The following is a 27,566-nucleotide window of genomic DNA, read 5'->3' as shown; positions in this document are numbered from 1 at the left end:
TGCTTTGGCTTTTTTTTTTTTTTTTTTGATTGTCCACCATGCTTTAATGTTAATTCGGCAGCATATCTTGAAAACATCAGAATGCTGTTTTCTCACTCGTGTATTGCATTTGGAGCTCAGAGTTACATGAACAGAAAAACTCTTAATATAAATCTTGAGTAAATTTGTCCCTGTGATGCTGTGAATTTTGATGGGCTCTCCTGAGGCTGACATGTCTGTCGGGGTGCGGGTATCTGCCAGGTGTCAGGTAGAGGAGAGAATGCTAGATTCAAAATCAAACGACTCCAGTCCAACTCCCATGATTTCACTCACGTGTCCCATCTCTCTTCCTTGAGTCTCCCTTCCTCTAGCAAAATGAGGATACTCATACCTGCCCTCTGGCCTGGAATCCTGTTAAGTGTCACCCAGAAATTTTCACCAGTAGAGTAGGTGTCCTTCGACCACCCAAGTAAATCAATGGCCCTCTGGTCTTGGAGAAGAAAATTAGCAAATTCTCTTCTAAGGGCTACATAGGTGGAGCCAAAGTAAATGGTAAGATTATGGGCAGGAGGCATTTTTCTTATTCAAGTCCACAGCATGAAGGAAAACAATTGGTATTTCTGCTCCAAGTGCATATATCTGGTCCTTCTGATAATATGATGAGGAGGTAGCACCCCTGGAGTGACGTTTTTCCCTTTAAATCCTTTTATATACTGAACGATCTCCCTGTTGCTTTTCAGGGGGAATCTTTATTTTTTTTTACAGCAGGTTCTTATTAGTCATCAATTTTGTTCACGTCAGTGTATACATGTCAATCACAATCACCCAATTCATCACACCCCCACCCCCAAGCCCCGCGGCTTTCCCCCCTTGGTGTCCATATGTTTGTTCTCTACATCTGTGTCTCAATTTCTGCCCTGCAAACCAGTTCATCTGTACCATTTTTCTAGGTTCCACATATATGCGTTAATACACAATATTTGTTTTTCTCTTTCTGACTTACTTCACTCTGTATGACAGTATCTGGATCCATCCATGTCTCAACAAATGACCCAATTTCTTTCCTTTTTATGGCTGAGTAATATTCCATTCTGTATATGTACCACATCTTCTTTATCCATTCATCTGTCGATGGGCATTGTTGCTTCTATGACCTGGCTATTGTAAATAGTGCTGCAATGAACCTTGGGGTGCATGTGTCTTTTTGAATTGTGGTTTTCTCTGGGTATATGCCCAGTAGTGGGATTGCTGGATCATATGGTAATTCTATTTTTAGGTTTTTTTTTTTTTTTTTTTTTTGCGGTATGCGGGCCTCTCACTGTTGTGGCCTCTCGTGTTGTGGAGCATAGGCTCTGGACGTGCAGGCTCAGTGGCCATGGCTCACGGGCCCAGCCGCTCCACGACATGTGCGGTCTTCCTGGACCAGGGCATGAACCCGTGTCCCCTGCATTGGCAGGTGGACTCTCAACCACTGCACCACCAGGGAAGCCCTATGTTTAGTTTTTTAAGGAACCTCCATACTGTTCTCCATAGTGGCTGTATCAGTTTACATTCCCACCAACAGTGAAAGAGGGGCCCCTTTTCTCCAAACCCTCTCCAGCATTTGCTGTTTGTAGATTTTCTGATGAAGACCATTATAACTGGTGTGAGGTGATACCTCGTTGTAGCTTTGATTTGCATTTCTCTAATAGTTAGTGATGTTGAGCAGCTTTTCATGTGCCTCTTGCCCATCTGTATGTCTTCTTCGGAGAAATGTCTATTTAGGTCTTCTGCCCATTTTTGGATTGATTTGTTTTTTTAATATTGAGCTGCATGAGCTGCTTGTAAATTTTGGAGATTAACCCTTTGTCCGTTGATTCGTTTGCAAATATTTTCTCCCATTCTGATGGTTGTCTTTTTGTCTTGTTTATGGTTTCCTTTGCTGTGCAAAAGCTTTTAAGTTTCATTAGGTCCCATTTGTTTATTTTTGTTTTTATTTCCATTGCTCTAGGAGACAGATCCAAAAAGATATTTCTGTGGTCTGTGTCCAAGAGTGTTCTGCCTATGTTCTCTGCTAGGAGTTTTATAGTATCTGGTGTTACATTTAAGTCTTTAAACCATTTTGAGTTTATTTTTGTTTATGGTGTCAGAGAATGTTCTAATTTCATTCTTTTATATGTAGCTGTCCAGTTTTCCCAGCACCACTTACTGAAGAGGCTGTCTTTTCTCCATTGTATATCCTTGTCACCTTTCTCATAGATTAGTTGACCATAGGTGCATGAGTTTATCTCTGGGCTTTCTATCCTGTTCCATTGATCTATAGTTGTGTTTTTGTGCCAGTACCATACTGTTTTGATTACTGTAGATTTGTAGTATAGTCTGAAGTCAGGGAACCTGATTCTTCCAGCTCTGTTTTTCTTTCTCAAGATTGCTTCGTCTATGGGTGTTTCCATACAAATTTTAAAATTATTTGCTCTACATCAGTGAAAAATGCCATTAGTAATTTGATAGGAATTACATTGACTCTGTAGGTTGCCTTGGGTAGTATAGTCATTTTGACAATATTGATTCTTCCAATCGAAGAACACCGTATGTCTTTCCACCATTTGTTTGGTCATCTTTGATTTTTTCATCAGTGTAAAGACATTGAATTTTTAGAAAAACAAACAAAACAAAACAAAAAACCCTGAAACCCAAAACCTTCCCACAGAGAAAACTCCAGATGCAGATGGCTTCACAGGCAAATTAATGCTACTTAATTTTAAGACAAGAATTTTAACACATTCAATAAAATGTGTTATTGGTATTAAGATAGGATGAATGGAGTAATGGAACAGAATAAACATTCCATAATAAACCTCTATATATTTGAACAGTTGATTTTTGATGAATGTGCAAGAGCAATTAGTGAATGGCACCAGAACAATTGGATATCTTGATGCAAAAAATGATCCTGAATCCATACCATATACCATATGCAAAAATCAACTCAATATGGATCAAAGATTTAACTGTAAGATCTAAAAGTATGAAATCTTCATAAGCTTGAATGGCAAAGGATTTTTAGCTATGACACCAATAGCACAATCCATAAGAGAAAAATTATACAAATCAAACTTCACCTAAATTAAGAACTTCTGCACTTCAAAAGATACTATTGAGAGAATGAAAAGACAAGCTGCAGATAGCAAGGAAATATTTGTAAAGTATATATCTTATAAGAGACTTATATCCAGAATTTATAAAGAACTCTTATAACCTATAATAAAAAAACAAACCATCTCCTCACCACCAAAAGAAGGCAAAGGTTTTTAAGAGATGCCACCAAAAAAGAAAAACAAATGGCAAACAAGTACATGAAAATGTATTCAGCATTATTTGTCATTAGGGAAATGCAAGTTAAAATAAAAATGAGATACTATTATATACCTATTAGAAAGGCTAAAACTAAAAATTCTGACATACACTTGTATGTTGGCAAAGATGTGGAAAAACTGGAACCCTCATACACTGTTGCTGTGATTGTAAAACTGTACATCTACTTTGAAAAAGAGTCTGGCAGTTTCTTAAAAATTTAAATGAGCACCTACCATTTGATCTAGCTATTCTACTCCTAGGTGTTTATCTAAGAGAAATGAAATCATGCAGCCCTACAAAGACATATATGCAAGTGTTCATAGCAGCATTATTTCTTATAGCCAAATTGGCAGTAGCCCAATGTCCATCAACAGGTGAATGGGTAAACAAAATGTAGTATTTCCATTCAATGGAATACTACTCAGCAATGAAAAGGGATGAACTATTGATGCATATTATAAAGTAGGTGAATTTCATTATAATTATGCTGAGTGAAAGAAGCCAGTCAAAACTAGAGTATATACTGTATGATTCCATTTGTGTAAAACTTTAGAAACTGAAATCTAAAGTATTAAAATAGAAAGCAGATCAGTGGTTATGAGGGACTGGATGAGAGGTGTGGAGAGGAAGGAGGGTGGGATTAAAAAGGGCTACAAGTATTCATTTAAAGGTGGTTATCTTGACTGACGTGAGGATTTCCCAGGTGAAAACATGTATCAAAATTCATCATATTGTATAATTTAAATACGTGCAGTTAGTTTTATGTCAATTTTGTTTCAATAAAGCTGTTGAAAATAAAATAAATCTAATAAAATATACTAGAAAAAGCCTTGGCTTGAAGAATAATATACCCACATACATTTGACTCTTTTTAAGGATATGCTGATATACTACTTTGAACTATTTATACATTTCCAAGATACTAGATTTAGGGCAGTGAACCTAAGCTTTTGGGATGCCTGACCTAAAACTTTTTTGAAATATGGCTTTTGAAAATATGACTATTTTCATAATAGTTTCACTCAATGCCTCAATTAGTCTTCAGTAGCAAACCAAATGCTTGGAAAAGGCACTCTCAGAGAAGTTAGTTAAGTCTTTTCTGTATACTTCCCAGCTTCTGAATTGATGTCTTTGCTGAGAAGCAGGCCTACATGGAGTGTGCTCTTCATTAGGTTAAGTGTTCACGTACTTTCAGCTGCAATGATTATAAGCACCACCATCACCACCACCACCACCACCACCAATAAAATACCAGTAGCCAAAAGTGATTGAGTGCTTGCTATGCATGAAGCACTGTTCTAAGTATTTTACATGTATTAAGCCATTTAATACTCCCAGTAACCCTATGAGGTAGAAACTGCTATCCCAATTTACAGAAGAAATTGAGACACAAAGAGGTACAAATATCAAATTATCTGACTAGAATTGGCATAAACAAATACATTTTTGTTTATTTACACTATAACTTCTCTATAACAAGTCCATAGATGGTGCATTCCATGATTGATCCTAGGGTCAACAGCATATGGGCCCTAGATGAGCTTTTTGCACTTTTATGTCTTTGTATCATGACCACAAGATGGATGCTGTGCCTCTAAGCATCTCTTCCTCATTTAATAATATTCAAAGCAGGAAAAAGGGGGTGGGAAGGAGCTATCCTTCTCGTAAGTTTCTTTTCATCAGATAAATATATATTTGCTAGAAGCACATTGGCAAAAATCTCTTTAAAATTTATTAGCTAGAGTTTATTCACATAGCCCTTCCAAGCCATCTTCTACCATGAAAGGCAAGTTCTCTTAGAGAAGAAAAAGGATGATGAGAATGACTGTAGGGTTGCCAACCAACAGTGGCTGGGCCACTTTGATATATCCTGTCAGCAACCCTAGATTACATTCGCAGTCCTGGCTCCCTGACATTTCAAGAGCTGTAAATTTATAGGTGAAAATCCTTTGTCCTCCTTAGTTACTTTCTCATTTTGAGAAAAACTTCCCATATCGGTTGAAGTTTACCAAAGACAAATAATAAAAGCATATTATATTTATATTGAAAAGAGAGATAAAGAGCCAAAAGAGAGTGATTTATTAATTCAGTCTTTCATTAATTAAATCAATTAATTTATTGATTTACTCATTCCAAATATGAATGTTTGTCATTCTGCACTAGTAGAGTTTGATGCTAGTTGACGAGGTCAAGATCAATGCTATACTACAGAACTGCGATGATGGAAATGGTTTGTCTATGCTGTCACATATGGTAGCCACTAGCCACATATGACCTACTGAGTGCTTGAAATATGGCTAGTGTGACTGAGGAACCGAACTTTTAGTTTTAATTCATTTAAATTTAAATAATCACATGTAGCTAGTGTTTACTGTACTGGAAAGCGCAAATGTAGAACAAGGAAATATTTTTTTTTCATTTCCTTGTTTCTGTTTATTCTCTCATTTGAGACATTACTGCATGATGTAATTCTCAACCTTAGTTTTGCAGTTTCTTTAAAGCATTTAGTTATCACATCAAATTATTGTTTTTTCCTTAACTTCAAACACAAATGTTTTTAAGCTGGAGAAGAGATAGAGATTAGAAAATAGAGTGTCACAAAGTCAAAACACAGAACATCACAAATTGAAATTTTGTGCACTTTTGTCCTTGTCAGTGATTGTTACTTTAAATACATGATTATTCATCTATTGTAAGCTATCACCTTCTAAATTTATTATTTTCAGTTTAGACCAATTTACTACATGTTTTCCTTTTGTACCAGGGTGTATTTTTCTTCTTTTGTTTTTTTCACTTTTTTTTCCCCTGAATTATTCTTTTTTAATTGAAGTATAGTTGATTTACCATATTGTATTAGTTTTAGTAAAGTGATTTCAGTTATTTTTTTCAGATTATAAGTTTGGTTATAGGTTATTATAAGATAATTGAATATAATTCCCAGTGTTATACAGTAAATTCTGTTCCTTATCTATTTTATGTATAGTAGTTAGTATCTGTTAATCCCATAGTCCTAATTTGTCCCTCCCTGCCCCCTCTCCCCTTTGGTAACCATAAGTTTGTTTTCTATGTCTGTGAGTCTCTTTCTGTTTTGTATATAGATTCATTTGTATTATTTTTAGATTCCACATATAAGTGATATCATAGAATATTGGTCTTTCTCTGACTACTTTGCTAAGTGTAATATTCTCTAGGTTCATCCATGTTGCTGCAAGTGGAAATATTTCATTCTTTTCTGTGGCTGACTAATATTCCATTATATATATATATACCACATCTTCTTAGGCTAATCGTCTGTTAATGGACACTTGGGTTGTTTCCATGTCTTAGCTATTTTAGTGCTACTATGAACATTGGGGTGCATGTATCTTTTGCAATTAGAGTTTTCATTTTTTCTGGATATATACCCAGGAGTGGGGTTGCTGGATTATATGGTAACTCTATTTTTAGTTTTTAATGGAAACTCCATACTGTTTTTCACAGTGGCTTCAGCAATTTACATTCCCACCAAAAGTGTAGGAGGATTCCCTTTTCTCCACATCCTTTCCAGCATTTATTATTTGTTGACTTTTTGATAATAGCCATTCTGACTGGTGTGAGGTGATACCTCAGTGTAGTTTTGATTTGCATTTCTCTAATAATTAGTGATGTTGAGCATCTTTTAATGTGCCTGTTGGCCATCTGTATGTTATTTGGGAAAATATCTGTTTAGGTCTTCGGCCCATTTTTTCATTGGGTTGTTTTTTTTTTCGATATTGTGTTGTATGAGCTGTTTGTATATTTTGGATATTAACCCTTTGATGGTCACATTGTTTCCAAATGTTTTCCCCCACTCCGTAGGTTGTCTTTTCATTTTGTTTATGGTTTCCTTTGCTGTGCAAAAGCTTTTAAGTTTAATTAGGCTCCATTTGTTAATTTTTGCTTTTATTTCTTTTGCGTTGGGAGACGGATCTAAGAAAGTATTGCTATGATTTATGTCCAAGAATGTTTTCCCTATGTTCTCTGCTGGGACTTTTATGTTGTCATGTCTTATATTTATGTCTTTAAACTATTTTGAGTTTATTTGTGTATACGGTGTGAGGGAATGTTCTAACTTCATTGAGTTACATGTAGCTGTCTAGCTTTCCCAACACCACTTGTTGGAGAGACTATCTTTTCTCCATTGTATATTCTTTTTTTTTTTTAATCTATTTATTTTTGGGTGCGTTGGGTCTTTGTTGCTGTGTGTGGGCTTTCTCTGGTTGTGGTGAGCAGGGGGCTACTCTTCATTGCGGTGCAGGGGCTTCTCATTGCAGTGGCTTCTCTTGTTGTGGAGCATGGGCTCTAGGTGCATGAGCTTCAGTAGTTGTGGCACGTGGGCTCAGTAGTTGTGGCTCATGGGCTTAGTTGCTCCATGGCATGTGGGATCCTCCCGGACCAGGGCTTGAACCCGTGTACCCTGAATTGGCAGGCGGATTCTTAACCACTGCGCCACCAGGGAAGCCCTCCATTGTATATTCTTGCTTCCTTTGTTGAAGATTAATTGACCATAGGTGTGTGGACTTATTTCTGGACTCTCTATTCTGTTCCACTGATTTATATGTATGTTTTTGTATCAATATCATGCTGTTTTATTACTGTAGGTTTGAAGTATAATCTGAAGTCTGGAAGGGTTATGCCTCCAGCTTTGGTCTTTTTCCTCAGGATTTCTTTGGCAATTCTGGGTCTTTTGTGGTTCCATAGAAAATTTCAGATTATTTATCCTCATTATGTGAAAAATGTCATTTGTATTTTGATAGGAATTGCATTAAATCTATAGATTGCTTTGTGTAGTATGGCCATTTTAACAGTATTAATTCTTCCAATATAAGAGCATGGGATATCTTTCCATTTGTTTGAATCATGTTCAGTTTCCTTTATCAGTGTTTTATAGTTTTTAGCATATTGGTCTTTTACCTCCTTGGTTAAGTTTTCATAGATATTTTTCTTGGGATGTGATTTTAAATGAGTTTTTTTTAACTTTCTCTTTTTGACATTTCATTGAAAGTGTAAAAAATGCAACAGACTTCTGTATATTAATCTTGTATCCTGCTTCCTTGCTGAATTCATTTATTAGTTCTTATAGTTTTTGTGTGGAGGCTTTAGGGTTCTACATACAGAGTATCATGTCATCTGCAAATAGTAAGTTTTACCTCTTCCTTTCCAACTTGGATAACTTTAATTTCTTTTTCTTGTCTGACTACTGTGGCTAGGACTGCCAATACTATGTTGAATAGAAGTGGTGAGAGTGATAATCCTTGTCTTGTTCCTGAATTTAGCAGGAAAGCTTTCAGGTTTTCACTGTTGAGTGTTATGTTGGCTGTGGGTTTGTCATAAATGACTTTTATTATCTTGAGATATAGTCTCTCTATATCCACTTTGGTGAGGGTTTTTATCATGAATAGATGTTGAATTTTGTCAAATGCTTTTTCTGTATCCCTTGAGATTATAATGTGGTTTTTGTCTTTTCTTTTGTTAATGTAGTGTATCACACTGATTGAGTTGTGTATGTTGAATTATCCTTGCCACCCTGGAATAAATCCAACTTGATTATGGTGTTTGATCCTTTTTATGTATTGTTGGATTTGGTTTGCTAATATTTTGTTGAGGATTGTTACATCTATATTCATCAAAGATATTGGCCTGTAATTTTTTTTTTTTTTGTAATATCTTTGTTTGGCTTTGGTGTCAGGATGATAGCGGCTTCATAGAATTAATTTGGGAATGTTCCTTCATCTTCAATTTTTTGGAATATTTTGAGCAGGATAGATCTAAGTTCTTTGTATGTTTGGTAGAGTTCCCCAGTGAAGTCATCTGGCCCTGGACTTTTGTTTGCAGGGAGTTTTGTTTGGTTTTTTTTTGTTTCTTTGTTTTTTTCTTTTGCGGTACGTGGGCCTCTCACTGTTGTGGCCTCTCCCGTTGCATAGCACAGGCTCTGGAAGTGCAGGCTCAGTGACCATGGCTCATGGGCCTAGCCGCTCAATGGGATGTGGGATCCTCCCGGACCGGGGCACGAACCCGTGTCCCCTGCATCGGCAGGTGGACTCTCAACCACTGCGCCACCAGGGAAGCCCTGTTTGTTTTTTTATTACAGACTATTTCACTTAGTGATTGGTCTATTCAGATTATCTGTTTCTTCTTCACTCAGTTTTGGCAGGCTGTATGATTCTAGAAATTTGTCCATTTCTTCTAGGTTGTCCAATTTATTGGCATATAACTATTCCTAGTATTCCCTTCTGATTTTTTTTTGTATTTCTGTGGTATTAGTTGTTATTTCTCCTCTTTCATTTCTTATTTTGTTTGTTTGAGTCCTCTCTTTTCTTTTTGGTGAGCCTGACTAGAGGTTTGTTGATTTTTTATCTTTTCAAAAAAACCAGTTCTTGGTTTTATTGATCTTTCCTATTGTTTTTTAATCTCTATTTTATTTATTTCCTCTCTGGTAGTTATTATTTCCTTCCTTTTGCTGACTTTGTGTTTTGTTCATTCTTCCTTTTTGTAATTCTTTTAGGTAGTAGGTTAGGTTGTTTATTTGAGATTTTTCTACTTTCTTGAGGAAGGTCTGAATTTCCCTCTTAGAACTGCTTCTGCTGCATCTCATAGATTTTTTTTAAGGTTTTGTTTTCATTTTCATTTGTCTCAAGGTACTTTCTGATTTCTGTTTTTTCTTTTAATTTTAAAAATGTTTACTATTTTATTTATTTATTTATTTATTGGCTGCGTTGTGTCTTCGTTGCTGCGCCCGGGCTTTCTCTAGTTGCAGTGAGTGGGGCCTACTCTTCATTGTGGTGCGCAGACTTCTCATTGCAGTGGCTTCTCTTGTTGTGGAGCACGGGCTCTAGGTGCATGGGTTTCAGTAGTTGCAGCACGTGGGTTCAGCAGTTGTGGTGCGTGGTCCCCAGAGTGCGCGGGCTTTAGTAGTTGTGGTGCGTGGGCTCAGTTGTTGTGGCGTGTGGGCTCTAGGGTGCATGGGCTTCAGTAGTTGTGGCTCGTGGGCTCTAGAGCTCAGGCTCAGTAGTTGTGGTGCATGGTCTTAGTTGCTCCATGGCATGTGGGAGCTTCCCAGATCAGGGATCGAACCCTTGTCCCCGGCATTGGCAGGTGGATTCTTAACCACTGTGCCACCAGGGAAATCCCTGATTTCTGTTTTTTTATTTCATTGTTGACCCATTGGTTTTTTAGTAGGGCGTTGTTTAGTCTCCATATGTTTGTTCCTTTCTCATTTTTCTTTCTGTGGTTGATTTCCAGTTTCATATTGTTGTTGTCAGAGAAGATGCTTATAATAATTTCTGTTCTCTTAAATTTGTTGATGGTTGTTTTGTGACCTAGTATGTGGTCTATCCTAGAGAACCTTACGTGTGTGCTTTAATGGAATGTGTATTCTAGTTTTTTTGGATGTAGTGTCCTGTCAATATCAATTAAGTCCAACTGGTCTCTGTGTCATTTAGGACCTCCATTGCCTTGTTGATTTTCTGTCTGGAAAAATCTGTCCATTGATGTCAGTGGGTATTAAAGTCTCCTACTATTACTGTATTATTGTCATTTTCTCCCTTTAAGTCTGTTAGTATTTGCTTTATATATTTAGGTGCTCCTATATTGGGTGCATATATGTTAATGAGTGTACTATCCTCTTCTTGCATTGATCCCTTTATCATTATATAATGCCCTTCTTAGTTTTTATTTATGGGCTTTGCTTTAAAGTCTATTTTGTCTGATATGAGTATTGCTACCCCAGCTTTCTTGTCATTTCAATTTGTATGAAATCTATCTTTCCACCCCTCATTTTCTGTTTGTGTGTGTCCTTTGCCCTGAAGTGAGTCTCTTGTAGGCAGCACCTTGTACGTTCTTGTTTTATCCAAACTCCCACTCTATGTTTTGATCAGAGCATTTTTCCCATTGACACTTAAATTAATTATTGATAGGTATGTACTTATTGCCATTTTAATCCTTGTTTTCCAGTTGTTTTTGTCATTCTTCTTTGTTCATTTCTTCTTCTTTTTGTTTTTCCTGTTGTGGTTTGATGATTTTCTTTTGTAGTATATTCCTTTCTTTTTGTTTTTTGTGAACCTATTGTATATTTTTGATTTGTGGTTACCACGGAGTTCAAGTATGTTGATCCTTAACTGAATCTATTTGCTTTAAACTGGTAGTCATTCAAGTTCAAACATTCTAAAAGATCTACATTTTTATACTCCACTCCCCCATATTTTGTGATTTTGATGTCCTATTTTACAGCCTCATGCTTATCCTTTTACTGTTAATTATAATCACTTTTATAATTTTTGATTATTTTTAAATCTATGTACATGCTTATTTAAGTGATTTTCAATCCTTTTATATATTTGCCTTTCCTATTGTGATTTTCCCTTGCCTATAGATTCTTTCTTTTCTTCTATTTAGAGAAGACCCTTCAGTAATTCTTTTAGGTTAGATTTACTACTGATAAATTTTTTAGTTTTTGCTTGTCTGAGAAATTTTTAATCTCTCCTTCTATTCTAAATGATAATCTTGCTTGATAGAATACCCTAGGTTGTAGGTTTTTCCCTTTTAGCACCTTGAATATATCATGCCATTCCCTTCTCGCTTGCAAAGTTTCTGCAGAGAAACCAGCTAATAGCTTTATGAGGGTTCCCTTGTAACTGACTCTTTGTGTTTCTCTTGCTGCCTTCAGAATCCTCTATTTAACTTTTGCCATTTTAATTATATGTTTTAGTGTGGGTCTGTTTGGGATTATTCTGTTTGGGACCCACTGTGCTTCATGTACCTGGATATCTGTTTCCTTCTTTAAGTTTGGTAAGTTTTTGGCCATAATTTCTTCAAATACATTTTTGATCTTCTTCTCTTTCTCTACTTCTGGAACCCATATTATGCATAGGTTGGCACATTTTATATTATCCCATATGTCTTATATGTTGCTCATTTTTTTCATTTGTCTTTCTGTTTGCTGTTCTGATTGTATGATTTCCATTATTCTCTCTTCTAGATCACTTATTCATTCTTCCGTGTCATTTAGTCTGCTATTCATTGCTTCTAGATTGGTTTTTATCTCAGCAATTGAATTGTCTATTTTGATTGGTTTATTTTTATAGTTTCTAGTTCCTTGTTACTGTGATCTGAATTTCTATCAATAATCTTTATTTAGTTAGCATTTTCATTACCTCCTTTTTGACCTTGGGGTCTAGTAGGCTGGTGAGCTCTCTTTCATTATCTGTTCTTTCAGGGATTTCTCTTGTTCTTTTAATTGGGAGTGATTCCTCTGCCTTTTCATTTTACTTAACTTTCTCTGTCTCTCTGAATTTATGAGAAACAGTTATGTACTGTGGTCTTGAAGTGGTATTTTTATGTGGGAGCATCCCTGTGTAGACTGTGTATGTCCAATGTCTTTGGTGTGAGGGCTGGTTTTGGTATGGACACCAGTCACATCTTTCCTCAAGGTGTGCTTCTCAGTGTCCCCCTCGTAAGGGGTATGGTTGGTGTTGTAGTATCTGGAGCCTGTGCTGGATGTGAGGTAGGGCTTCCTGGCTGTCACCATCCTGTCAGGGGTGGGGTCTGCTTCCCAGTTGTTGGAGGAGAAGCCCTGAGGGTTGGGCTTGATCAGGCTCTGTTGCTCTTGGGTGTGTGTCTTGCCTTGAAGGAGGTGATTGCTGAAACAAGTGAGGCCCTTGCAGTCACAGCAAACTTTGTGCCACCTGTGCAGGTGTTCATGGTTCTGCTCGGAAGCAGCCCACGTTTGCTTCCCTTTCTCTGTTGTGTTAGTCCAAGATCTAGTTCAAGGCTGCAGTGGGGAGTAGGCTCGGGCTGGGGCTCAGAGCATTGTGGCTGCAGGAAATGAGGTGGCTGCTCTCTTTCCTGAGATCTGGGCTGCCTCTGTGGCAGATTTATCCCAGGACCTGTCTGCCCCAGATCTAGCCCAAAGCTGCAGTGTAGAGTCGGTAAAGCTGGGGTGCTCTCACTGGGAGACGAACTGCTGCATACATGCTGACAATGGCTGTCACTCCTCCACCTAGACCACACCCCAGGCCCTCTGAGCTCTCTGTGTAGCTAGACGAGTCCTCTCCTGGGGTCTGTCTGCTCAGTGATCAGTGCTTAGCCACCGTATGCTCCTGTGACGCTGCCAGTGTATGCACTGACAGTGTACTCACTGACACTGGCCTCTATGGCTCTGCCCAGATCACACCCCAGGTGCCCCTGTCTGTCTCTGCACAGTTACACTGAGTCTCTGCCCAGATCTTATGCCAGGCTGTGGCGTGCAGTGATCGGGGCCAGTATGTTTGTCCCTTTGGATTGGGAAGTGTGGTGAGGCCTCTGTCCTGATTGTCAGCAGAACAGTACACACACATTCCTTGAGAGTAGAGTCTAGGCTTCTCCAGTCCTTTTATCTGTCTCAGTGGATTTCCCAGCAGGTAAGCGGGCCTGTTTCCTCCCTGCCGGACCCCAGAACTGTGATACCCAGATTCAGCCTCGGCCTACTTGCTCCCTAGGGAGAGGGTCCACCCTTGTGGCCCTTCCCAGGGATGCAGATCCCAACCCAATGCCTTTTTTTCTGTCCTACCTTACATGGTTACATGGAGATCCTTCTTGCAGCTTTGGTTGTATAGGAGGTTTTCTGCCAATTTCCAGTTAGTTTTCCATGAGAATTGTTCCACATGTCGACGTATTTTTGATGTGTTGTGAGGGGAGTTGAGCTCCACGTCCTCGCGCTCCACCTCCTTGGTCCCCCTCCTCAGGGTGTATTTTTCTAATTGGATTTAGAATGTGTCCTTCCCTTTGGAATACTGTTCTATGCTTTATTTCAGTGGTAGCTATGGCCCAAAGGACCCACAAATGCATATACTGGGGGGAGATATGACCTCAAATTGTCTTCAAAGGGGTCCTTTTTTTCCATTTCCTTATTTCTGTTCACCTTCTCATAGAGACGTTCCACAATGTAATTCTCAACCTCAATTTTTGCAATATCTTTAAAGAACTTAATTAACTCTGCTTGTAACCTGGGTGTCACACCTAAAAACAATGTAACAAAGTTAGGAAGTGTCCAGAGAAGTAGCACTTCCATTAAACAATAAATTAAAAAGATCCAGACTCTGTTGTTTAGGAGGCCGTGATCATGGCTGTCTCATGCCAGGCTTTAGTACACATCAGGCCTCTCATATACCACATGCAATGAAGTATAAAAGACAGCCTGCTGGCAAAATCTCCTATCTAGGGTATGTTCCCAGGATCACCATGCTACTTGCCCTACCTTCTGCTGCCTCCTTATGTTTCTCATGGTCTTGAACTCCTTGATGCTGTACTCTACTTTAGGGAGCCTTCTCTGGCACATCCTCCTTTTCAGAGTCCCTTCTCTGGTTTACAAATTTGTATTCCCCACTCAGCACTTGACTCCCTCAATTTTTATATCATTTAAATCCTAGGTGGGAGATATTTCCTTCACCTGCACAAGCTCAGTTCAGTACTCAGCACTTCCACAAAGAAAGCAGAATTCAGACAAAATAAGGAAGGCAAACTTCAGAGCTCAGAGATGTACAACTTAGGTCTTAAAGAGGCCTGTTTCCAGCTTAATAAAAAGAAAGAATTCTTTACAGTTTTTTTATAAATACAAGTTGCTAATTCCTTCAAAGCTATGAAGCCAAATATCTAGTCAAGATTTAGACAGACTGAAGAATGATCTGCAAACATCACTTAGTCATTTAAAGGGCCATACTTCCCTGTGCCAAAAAAGCATTGTGGAAAAGAACTTCGTGCTCTGGTCAAATGTACCCCCACTGGAGCAGGATTTTCCTCCAATTGGATCATGAGTCTCATTCAGTACGGTAATTACAGAAACAATGTTTGGGCTGAAAACATGGGACACTGGGTTTCCAGTTTCAAAATATGAGTCATAATAAAAATTATTTTTATTAGCATCCCCTAGAAACCCACAGCATATCTTTGCATTTTATTAGTTGTAGATCCATAAGCCTTTAAAACTCTCTTAGCATAGGGCATTATGTATGAGAGACTCAAAAGTGTGAACAGATGGGTAAAATGACTGCACAGAGTTTACAGGCAAGATTTGAAAGACTGATGAGTTTTAGTGGAAGTCTCATTTCAAATAATGGAATTAATGTTCAACACTTAAAAAGCCAAACATAAAATGACGGAAAAGTACGAGTAGTGTTCTGGGCATCCACCTGCCTTTTGCCCACTTTCCCAAGGAGAAAATATAAATAAAGAAAGTATGCTCTACAATCATTGTACCAGAACTCCATCAGGGTTTACTGTTGTGTAGAAAAGGAAAGCAGAGAGCACATTCACAGATTCCCACTTCACCTATTTTGACACATATTTTTGACATAACTCCAGTGTGGGGTTTGTTTTATTACTTCACCTTGTTCCAGAAAAAAATGAAAGCAAGTTAGAAAACCGCATAACGACTCTAAGTAAAATAAGCAAGAAAAAAGGGTGGGGTTAAAAAAAAGCCAGGGATGATGTCAAAACATGTGCACTGCAAAGACCTATATGTACTTAATATGGGTGGGGGACACATTTGGTTCTGGTTTTCTAATGGTCTACGCAAAAAGAGAACAATGTCACAAAATAAATGCAGCTGATCAGAAAAAAGATTACATTTTTTTGGACATAAAGAACAGAGGTTTTCCCCCAGGGCTTTTCTAAAGAGGGTACTATATGATTTAATAAGCAATGTCGGCAGCACTCTTAACTATGCACGATAGTTTCGTGGCTGATTCTTACTGTGAACTTGAATGTAGGTAATGGCACTATACAAAAGATTACCTAACAAAATATTATGGAGTGGGTCAATGCTAAAGTCAAGAATTGTGAAGGGTTGGGATTTTACCGTATGTGCAAGCCAACCCGCACACTTCACGGATGCTGGCAGGAGACACAAGGATGCTGGGTCAAAGACAAAGGACAGTTATTTACACCCAGCAATAGTTGTAGCCTGAATATCAGCATCTGTGCTCATTCTAGGAGCCCCAGTTTCCACAGGACCACACCAAGAGGTACAGGTGATACCTAAAAACATGCCACAGGTTATATTACAAGAAAGGAAACCCAAGCTTAGGGAACTTGAATCTTTGATAATAGACAATGAGCATGTGTTCCCTTTGCTCCAGAGGGAGACTTTATCTTTATTACATGAATCAGTAAACAAACTTCTCTCTTCCAAGGCTGTTTGCTGTAGCAACATCATTGAAAAGGTAGTCTGGAGCACAGGGAATCAGTGCCTCTTCTCATAGGACATCCAGAAATGTGAGAGACTCTTGGAGAATTACCTCCCTTCCCCAACAATCGTACATTCCAAGTCATAGTCTAGCTTTCTCTGGCTTGATACCTTTAGACAATATGGAGGAATTGAGGGATTCTGCTTCATTTGACCCTTACTCATCTTAACATATAGCATTCTTATCAGATTCTAGTCACTGGGTACAGTGATAGACAAAAACAGGCATGGTCCCCTGCCTTCACAGAACAGAGGGAAAATACAAGTATAGTTTATGGGATTTTCCAGAAGTTCTTCCTAAATGTTCTTTCAACAAAAGTTTTTGGTAATAAACTTTATTTTTTTAGAGCATTTTTAGGTTCACAGCAAAATTGAGCAGAAGTTACTTAGATTTCCCAAACACCTACCCCTGGCTCCCGCACATGGAGAGATATACTACATACCCCTGGCCCTCCCATTACCAACATCCCCGCACCAGAGGTTTTACCATGTGTTATAAGTGATGAACCTCCAATGACACACTGTCCTCATCCAGAGTTCATATCTTACATTAGGGTTCATTCTTGGTGTTATACACTCTTATGGGCTTTGAATAAATGTGTAAAACAACTTTTTTCAATCTGAGATTCTACATCTCACAAACAGAGCTTCACATTTCTGTATTTCCAGGTAAACACAGACACAGGTGCCTGCAGAGGCATTTGAACCAGGACTTAGGTTTGGCACTCTCTTGTGACACCTGGGAAATGTACGGGGTGTGTGTGTGTGTGTGTGTGTGAAAATTCTTCAACAATCATCATCTCCAATATACCCACAGGCAAAGGTAATTCTTCCTTAAAAAATGGCCTTAAATCCTCCAATGGTTACATGACCACAGCCCTGATGTTTTCCTCTATGAGCAAGGCCCTTAGCAGTTCTTCTGGACTATTTGTGTACCTCCTGTTGGGGCTGAGACTCTGACATGACAGAAAACTTTTTGTTTGTTGAGAAGGTAAAATGCCTTCTCTGACGTGGTCCGTTTCTTTAGGACGTGCCTCCTTCAGGATCTCAGGAGACCTCTATACTTTCAGGGTCTTCCATGAATGTTCATTGTCCCACTAGCTATAGTAATGCAACCAACTTTTTCTGACAAAATACTAATCAGAGACTGACCTTTGTTTAATTAGCCCCCAGTCAGTTCCAATCTGCAAATAACAATTGCTAATGTAGACCTGATTTAGCCCACAGGCCAAGCAGACACTGATTCCTGAATTCCATTACCTAACCTTCCGGCCGGCTTCTCACACTGTTTTAAAGAACAGCCTCTTTCCCCCCCCACCCCAATATTTCTGCTCTTTTTTACCCCCCTCAAAAAAAAAAAAAAAAACCCTGTCATTTCCTGCTAACATAGTGGCCTCACTGGCTTAACTTGATGGCAATGGATATAGAAGTAGAATCAGCAGTGCCAGCTGGATGAATGTCTAAACTGGGGGTTTGAGAGAGCTGCCTATTCAAGTAAAAAATTAGAGACGAAAAAGACCTGTTAAATAACCCAATCCCCTCGTAGCCAGTGCCAGAGCATTCCTGTGCTGGAAGCTTAGCCGGGGCCAGCTCTAAATGACTTTAACAATGTGCCTTCTCACGCTTTATTTGGAAGACGGGGCCATCTCTTCAGTGTGTCTTTTTTCTTTTAGTAAGTTTTTTGACTAGAATTTCATTGGACCACCATTATTCCATTTCCCTTTTACTGTTTTGGTTCAGCTACAGCAACCGCATGAAATAAGCTATTTTCAAAGAGTTGATTTAAATGACAACATTTAAAGTGCTTTATTAACCCAGTCATTCCAGCAATGCCTGTATTTGGGATCATGTGATGTAGAGGGAGAGAGGATACACATGGGCTTTGGAGGTGGATGTACCTGGGTTAGAATCATAGTTCTGCTTAATTGGGGGATTTATTATTGTCATTATTTTTGTTGTTTTCATTGACTATCATTTATGATATGCTTCCTGTGTACCAGGCACTATGGTAAGTACTGTCCAAAAGTCCTGCTAGCAAATTTGTGAAATTGGTACTGTCATCTCTATTTTTGAATTTAAAGTGTAGTCATGAAGAGTGGAAGCTCTGGGCTTAAATTGTCTGATTAAAATGCCGGGTCTGTTGCTTACTAGCACTGTGACCTTGGGCTTTTCATTTAACCTCCCTATGGCCAGTTTCTGTGTAAAATGGGGGTGATGGCAATGCCTGTCTCCTAGGTTATTTTAAGGAATACATATGAATAGATGTGAACTGATCAGGTCAGTGCCTGGCATGGAGCAAGCCCTTAAATGTAACCAGTGTTGATGAGATATAGACGGAGAAATTTGTCAAAGGCACATAGCATCCAAGTTTATACCCAGCCAGTTCTACTCCAAAGCCCATCCAAATTATTAACCATTAGAATACACTGGCTTGGTCAGGACTCTTAACCTCTCTGAGGCTCAGTTTTTTCTCACTGGTGAAACAGAGATAACACAAGATCTCCTGTGTAGTCACTGTGAGGATTAAAATGCAATAATGTAGGTAAAGACACTATTACAGAGCCTGTCCCAGAGTTGGGGATCAATTAGTGATAGTGATTTCTCTATATCTCCACATCTATAGAATATCCATATGTATTGGGTTGGCCAAAAAGTTTGTTCGGGTTTTCCTGTAACATCAGTCAGGAAAAACCCAAACGAACATTTTGGCCAACCCAATATGTATCTGTGTGTATATCTATGTATGCATGCATGTGTATTATATATAATGAATAGCTGTGTAGCCAATGACTTACTCTTAAAAGTTTCTCATGATATTGGAACTTCCAAATGGTTCAAAGTGAATTTTTATGATCTTACTCCCCTTTGAAAGAAGAATTGGATTGGTTTACCAGATAATTAAAAACAGTTTCCTTCCGAATAAGGTTTCATTTTATATTTTTAATGTTCCAATGGTTTTAAAGATGTCTTTTCTGGATTTTTAAAAAGAGTTCATCACATGTTTCAAAATTGCCCAACTACTTTCTCTTTCATAAATACAGTTTGACCATAATTTCAAGTTTTATATCATAGAGGGAAGAGAAGAGACAGACAGTTACAACCTAGCAGGAAATGTGATGATATGTTTTTGCTGCTGTGCGTTTTTTTTTTTTTTTTTTTTTTTTTGATGTGTGTGTGGGAAAGGGTGTGATGTCATTTTGTCTCCACCCCCTGTGAGTAAGCCCACAGCATAGCTAAGTGCAGCCGCCCTCCTCTGTCACCGAGAGACAGTCCACTTAAATGCAGCTCCAGGGTTGCGGGACTCCCACCAGCATCACTCCCCGTGTGAGGTGGCAAATGCAACATGCTCTCCAGCTTGGGGTGTCTACTTCTCTGTGGAAGTATTGCACTAGCCCTGGGAAATGCACAGAAATTGCCAAAAGGCAAGTAGCTCTGATGTTTTGTGTTTTCAAAATAATGTTTAAAAGATACTAGTTTTTAAATGTTGGTATTAAATGTGATCTGCTTTGCCAGATGGGGGGAATAGAGTTCTTCTCGGAGAGTCAGAATTCAAATGTGTGGAGAAGTAGCTTAAACTTTTGCTTCCCCACACCCCCCTCTATTTAATTTTCAGTTGGATCTCTTTATTGCAAAAGATGAAAACCAACTTCTTATTAGATTTAGCAGATGTTCACAGTAGCTTGAATGGTATAGCTTCAACTACAGTATTTGTATATTGAATTGTATGGTATAGATGGGTATTATATAGTCTGCTGAAAAGACTTGTTTGGTGTTTTTATCCCCCTCCTCAGAGACTAAATCAGTGCTAGCTGAAGGTTTAAAAGAAGCTAATTTGAAACCTAGAATCTTTTGTGTAAACCTCACACATACCTGTTAGCTTGGAGGCTGAAGGATTCTAGGCAGGGCACACCGACAAAGAACGGTCATGTGCTGATATATAGACACTTCTCTCTGGTGGAATTTGGAAGAGGGTTTGATCTGCTGGACATGACACTCCTTTTCCTGGCTAAATTGCTCTCATTTTAGTGTTGGTATTTTGTTTACAAATGTCATCAGAAGAAAATGAAATTGTCTTAATTTAGACGCTAAAAACAATCTCTTGAGCCCATCAGCACCAAAACAAGAGCTTACCTCTCTCCTATCTTTGAACATAAATGTTGCAGGTAGTTTTTTGCTCCTTTGCAGAGGCACTTTTCCAAGCCAACTTCAGGTCTGTGAAGGCTTTTTATGGTTGCAGACTGCTGTAGTCAGCAGGATTAGGAAAAACAGGCTGGAATTTTCATACAGTTATGATGGAAAATATCAGAGGCAATGCAGAGCCATGAGCTTGTCAAAACCCTGCTGTGCATAGAGTCGGAAAGAAAGATTGTTCAGGTCAGAATATCCAAAGATCCTGCTAGGTCCTCCCTCTGTGTAGTTTGCTCCAAGATCATCTTGTCCCAAGTGAAAACCATTCTCTCTTCCGTGTATTAAGTGAAACTTGAATCCAGAGCGTGAAAGCTGAAGGGTTTGGCTAGTTGATATTTCACATGATGATATAAAAAGCAATAAAAAAGGCTGAGTAAACCTTTTCAACTCTACGATAACTCTGCAAAATAAAATAAAATAAAAATATACACTACTAGATCTTTCTCTTCTATCAAGTATTCTGTTTCTTGATCGTAGTAAAAGTGTTTAAATAAATCAGTCATGAGCCACAAGCATTCAGAATTAACTGTTCCTACTGCTAAAATATTTAACAAGGACTCACCATCTGAGAAAAGTCTGGAGTTTTTCTCAGGCTTAATACCTCCAAATGTTTTTATTTTACCTTGTATTTACTGTGTAGGGATGAGAGCCATAATTTTGTGACTGCAGACTTCTGCAAATTCCAAATGCTTTAATTATCATGTTGCAATCACTAGATGCAAATCTCTTGACACAATTTTCCTTTATTTGTTATGGTAAAAAAAACATTGTCAAAAACAGCCACAGAACTTTTGTCTTGTTCATTGCACTTTAATCTGAAGTATTTTCATCCAGGTTTCTTTTGTAATTTTAAAAAATATCCATAGGTTCAGTAATTTGAAAAAAAACTATCAAATTAATATAATTATAAAATAAATGGCAATCTCCTTGTCTCTAATGCTAAGTTTTTTCTTTATCATTGAAGCTACCAAGTGACTTTCTTTTAGCTGAAGTTGGCTTTTTTCAAACTGCATTCCAGGAATAGGTATACTGTCCTCAAAAGGGGTTTAGGGCAGGCATCTTCTTCCCATCAATTACTTGGGGAGCATTCATGCTTTTTTCTGTTCTGGGGTGGGGTCACAACAGACTTTAGAACTTGACAGGTTCTGAAAATTTCTCAGTAAAGAAAACTGTCCCACCTATTTAACCCATTGTTTCCCAAACTCGTTTGACTAAGAGTCCTTTTTCTAGTGGAATAGCTATTATATCTTGCCAGGGGCTTATTTTTCACATTTGGGGAAATACTGAGATAAATAAGAAAAAAAAAGAGATAAAAGGTTTTTTCTTTTCTTTTTCCTTCCTACTTTAGAGTTAGTTAAATATCATTTGTCATTTAAGAAGAGTATAGAATTTTGGAGCTAGGAAGGATGTTAGTGATTACCTAGGCTAGGGTTTCCCAGACCTTTGGATTTATGGACCCATAAAAATACATATATTTTTTAAATATCAGGGTCCCATTATAGAGAACATACTTGAATTATGCCATGTGAGAATGTTCAAAGGAGGGAAGCCCCCATTGCTCATAAAAGCTAACCATTTTAACAGATTTATAAAACAAATGAATTGATACAAATAAGTCCATTGTTCTATTTTTCTCATTTTACCACAGACTGATGAAAACTTCATCACATGTCAATATTTGGGAACCATTGACCAGTATAATCATTTATTTTACAAATGGAGGCACCCAAATACAGGGAGATTTAGTAACTTTCCCACATTGATGACAGAACCAGGACTGGATCCCAGGTTCCTGACTGGATATCTGTGTTCTGCTCTGTTCCGACCCAAATCTTAGGAGTTAAGTTCTGTAGTGTACATGTGAATGCTGTCCTTCCCTTGAATAAAAGGTTTCTTGTAAAGATTTTAAACATTATCCTAATCTTCACATTTTCCCTAGAACCTGTCTGCTGCGTGTGTGTGTGTGTGGGGGAGGTGGCGTATAGTTGATGAATATAAATACAGCTGACTATTTATAGGGAAAAGAAATTACTTTTTAAATAAGAAATCACTTCTTACGTGTCTTATGCATACTTGCATACATAGCCACATACTTTGTTATAGAAAATAAGATACTGCAAGTCTTTGTTACTTTTTAAAAGCTTAAAGTCTGAGAGTATTATTAATGGACCTCTTCTCCTCCCTACCCCTTGATGACTATGTTCTTTGGCAAATCATTTACCTTTGCTAAGCCTCAGTTTTCTTATCTGTAAAATGAGAATAATGATAACCGTCTTACAGTATTTTAGGAGTAAATGAGGTAAGAGTTGCAAAACTTTTAGTAAAGGGTCTGACATATAACAGGTATTCGAAAAAATGTTTATTGGGTTGCAGAAAAGTATATCAATACCGAAAAAAATATGCACACCAAATAATATGTGATCTTGTGTCCAGACTATCTGACAAACCTCTGGGAGGGTAGCAAATGAGGTGGCATGTTCTTGGTGAAAGGTGGGGCAAGGGAGCTGTGTTGCTCTGCAGGACAATGAGAGAAGGACTCTACTGTTTTCCAGCCCGACCTTCCTCAACCGAATGTTTGACTGTCAAGTTTAAACACTGCTTTTCTCTATGGAAAGCTGCACCTTTGCCCTAGGATCAGCTTTTCTGTGGGGACTGATAAAGCCTCACAGATCCTCCAGGAGAGATCCTCTTGAACTTGTTTTTCAGGAGGAGAATTAGACCATAATACAGGCTCTGAAGAATTCTCACATTGTTTTATATCCTTGAAAGCCCCTATGCTCCAGATACCCCTAGGATTCTTTATTCTTGGAACCATAGAACTTTTTTTCCCCTGGCATACAGGCAGAAATAAAAACCACAGAGAGCAATATGTATGTAGTATAATGGGACATGAGAGGCTTGACACACCTCTGCAGAAACTCCTGTGTTTGGAAAAGTGCAGTCAGTTAGCAGGCAAAGGCTACTATTTCTAGGCAGCTCTATCAGTCCTCCTGATGTAGGTGTGAGGAAAACCAGAGAGGAGCATCTCCAATACAAGTGGGATCAGATGGCCCGAGGGAATGAGGCTCTTGGCTGTGACTCTTGGCTAGTGCAGAGGGAAGAGGTAGCTGGCTTTTGGCCTCAGGTTCTTACCTGACAGGGTAGAAATCTCTGACTCCAAGGAGAAAAAAAATCACAGGGCAGATGATGTTAATAACAGTAACTCCCATAGCTATCAATAACTCATCACTATTATTATAGATAACATTATTTGAGCTCATATTGTTTGTGGTAATTTAGGGCTAAATATTTTTAATGTGGAAAACTAACTAAATGCTCGAAGTTCCCCTATAAAGCAGGTATTTTGTTTTTTACATCTTTATTAGAGTATAATTGCTTTACAACGGTGTGTTAGTTTCTGCTCTATAACAAAGTGAATCAGTTATACATATACATATGTTCCCATATCTCTTCTCTCTTGCGTCTCCCTCCCTCCCACCCTCCCTATCCCACCCCTCCAGGCGGTCATAAAGCACTGAGCTGGTCTCCCTGTGCTATGCGGCTGCTTCCCACTAGCTATCTACCTTACATTTGGTAGTGTATATATGTCCATGCCTCTCTCTCGTAAAGCAGGTATTTTATTACTCTCCATTTACAGAGGATAAAATTGTACCTCAGAGTGTTTGCCCAAAGTCATCCAGCCAGCAAGTGGCAAAAGACCATACCTTTAATTTCTATGTAATATCAGTTCCTTGCTCTACATAAAGATATGTTAATTTGTTCAGGTAACAAACTGTATTCCATGTATATGCAGAGCACTGAGGCTGGGAAGACAAGGTTTTGTCTTCCTGACCAGTTGATGGAGAAGACAGGGTTGTAAAGGAATAATTGCATTAGAGTGAGAACATCCTCTGATTTGGCTGAAGCACAAAGAACTTTGAGAACAATCAGAAAGGGCCCAATCCAGACTAGAGGGGTCAAAAATTATGAGGGGATAAGGCACCCAAGTAGGAGCCTGGAAGACAAACATACATTGGGGCAAGGAGGAGAGTAGTGGAAGGGCCTTCCCGACAGGGGTAGCTGCATGGCCAGAGCCCAGGCCACTTCCAGGGGCCAGAGCTCAGCAGGTGTTAAAGTACCCAGAGGGAAAGCCAAGACTGAGTCCACACTGGATGTGACTGTGTCTTCCTTGTCTCTATCTGTCTTGACTCCCCAAGACTGATTACAAAGCAGAAGTAGCAGATTGTCTTTGGAGAAGAGGGCTCATGTCTTACTCTAAACTTTTCCAGCCACTCACCTGGAGTCTAGCTCTCACTCTCCTCGGAGCACTCCCAACCTCACTTTGACAAAACAAGAATGTGTCACTCCAGTGACCCAGTCCCTTTCTCCAGAGGGTAGTTAATACCTGTAAGGAGCCAGGGAGGGTCTTTTCCATCTTAGAACAAAGAGTTTGGGGGAGGAATAGTGGGGAGGGCAAAGAACCCTGATGGGTGGATTTCTGCTTTTATTTGAGTAGTATACATTTATATATTGGTGGGACTGTATTAAAGAGTACGTTAGGAAAAAATGGTTCCACTGCTAAAAGAAAACAAACAAGTCTGAAAACCACAGGGGAATTATTTTAGCATTTTCTACAGCTCTAGTTTCTTGGCAGTTGTATAGATTTGTTTGTCTATTCAAGCACTGTCTACTAGGTAAAACTGAATGAGATCCAGCCCCTGTGATAAAAGAAACTTGTATTAGGAATGTAAAAGTTGATCAAATATAGTTTTTTGATGCTAAGACTATCATGTTTAGAACCCAGTGCTTAAAAATAAGGTGTCTCTGTGCTAATTACACGTTCACTAGTTTAGTTTGGTCTTATAGACTGCTATATCAGGCTGAGATACTAAATATTAAGGAATTTTAGTCTCTATCTCTCGCTCTCAAAAGTTAATGAGGCAGGGGCTTCCCTGGTGGCGCAGTGGTTAAGTGCACTTAACCTGCCAGTGCAGGGGACATGGGTTCGAGTCCTGGTCTGGGAAGATCCCACATGCTGCGGGGCAACTAAGCCCATGCGCCACAACTACTGAGCCCACGTGCCACAACTACTGAAGCCCGTGTGCCTAGAGCCCATGCTCCGCAACAAGAGAAGCCACCTCAATGAGAAACCTGTGCACCTCAACAGAGAGTAGCTCCCGCTCACTGCAACTAGAGAAAACCTGCGTGCAGCAACAAAGACCCAACGCAGCCAAAAATAAATAAATAAATATATTAAAAAAAAAGTTAATGAGGCACAGGGTAGCACTTGAGAATCGACGAATTCATTGATACTGTATTATAGAAAAGACAGTTAAAATGTTTTTATAGGTTAATGTGTGTTGACAGAATATTTGTCTAAGACGAAAGTGAGGTGTCTAATGAAGGGAGGGGCATTAAGCAAATGTGACCAACTATTCTATCTGGGTCACCATCCTCAGAATGATTTCCCTTTTGCCTGATTCCTGATTGCCATTTATAAAAGCAGGTATAAAAGCAAGGGAGAATATGGAAAGTAAATAGATGAACTTAATGAAAGTGATCTAAGAATAAATGTAAAATTAAAAAATTAATAGGATAATCTAATGTGAGACATTACGAGAGTAGTAAAATAAAAATATAAAAATAAATAGTATCAGCCAAAGAATGAACATGCTAAAAAAAGAAAAACAATGGTTTAAATACGTACATTCTGTTAAAATAACATTTAAAGACTATTACAACAACCATATTACTAAGTATCAGGCATGCTCTTTAATGCTAAGTGTTTATATACATTGTCTCATTTTATCCTTACACCTATGGAATATATATTATTATCCCCATTTCACAGATGAGGAACTAAGCGTAAAGAGTATGTTATTGACTACTGCATGATAAATTACTACAAAATTAGCAGCTTAAAGCATCACACACTTTTTGTTTCACTGTTTCTGTGGGTTAGGAGTCTGAGTCTGGCTTAGTTGGGTCGTCCCCTTCATGGTCTTTCACAAGGCTGCAGCAAAGGTGTTGGCCAGGTTCAGGTCTCATCTGAAGTCTCAACTGGGAAAGGATCACCTTTCAAGTTCTTGTGGCTATTGGTAGAGTTCAGTTCCCTGAGGATCATTGGTTTAAGGGCCTCATTTCCATACTGGCTGTTGCCCAGAGGTCACCTCTTTTCTTTGCCTCATGGGCTTCTCTATTATGGCCTCTTGCTTCATCAAGGTGTACAAACCCAGATGCGTCTGCAGGCAAGACAGAAATTACAATACAGCCTAATCATGGAAGTGGCAACCCATCACCTTTGCCATATTCTCTTGGTTAGAAGCAACTTCCAGGTCCTGTCACACAAGAGGATTACCCAATAACGGGAGATGAGGATTACTAGGGGTTATCTTAGAGTCTACCCACCACAAAATGGCCAATGGCAGCTTGAAGTCACACAGCTAGTAAATGATATAGTGGAACTAATACAGGAAATCTAACTCCAGAAAAATATACTGGTTTGGGCATTAACACCCCATCTACTTCTCACAGAGTTCAGCCTTTAGTGGCAGATGCCCAGCAGGCAAACTAACCAATTTGTCTGCCTCCATGGTTGGAGTTGTTGTAGGAAATCCCTGAGAATTGAGGTAAATATCTCACTACTACGAAGACTCAAGGTATATATTCAGCACTCAGTGTGGACCCTATTTTCTGTATATAAAAGGCCAGTCAATGCCTGGATTCCTCAAGTGTGGTCAATCCCATGTAGAGCAGTATGCAAAGTAAATGCCCCCAAAATAGAAGCTTTTCCTTCCTTGTAAGACTCAGCTGCCATCATCTCTTAAAAAGAGAAAACGTAAGACAA

General features: G+C 38.7%; 1 protein-coding gene across 18 annotated transcripts in view; it reads left to right on the top strand.

Moving 5' to 3' along the window:
- The first annotated feature begins 19,819 nt into the window (after positions 1-19,819).
- The window catches only part of ABI3BP (ABI family member 3 binding protein), a 262,547-nt gene continuing 254,800 nt past the window's right edge, over positions 19,820-27,566 (top strand). For all 18 annotated transcript variants that reach the window (XM_060297984.1, XM_060297993.1, XM_060297987.1 and 15 more), the window contains exon 1: positions 19,820-19,974. In XM_060297984.1, the coding sequence (XP_060153967.1) occupies positions 19,896-19,974 (79 nt within the window). In that variant the 5' untranslated portion in view covers positions 19,820-19,895. The remainder of the gene's footprint in view (positions 19,975-27,566) is intronic.

Source organism: Globicephala melas, chromosome 4, assembly GCF_963455315.2.
Source record: "Globicephala melas chromosome 4, mGloMel1.2, whole genome shotgun sequence".
NCBI classification, from domain to species: Eukaryota; Metazoa; Chordata; class Mammalia; order Artiodactyla; family Delphinidae; genus Globicephala; species Globicephala melas.
This window is presented reverse-complemented; position numbering and strand designations above follow the sequence as displayed.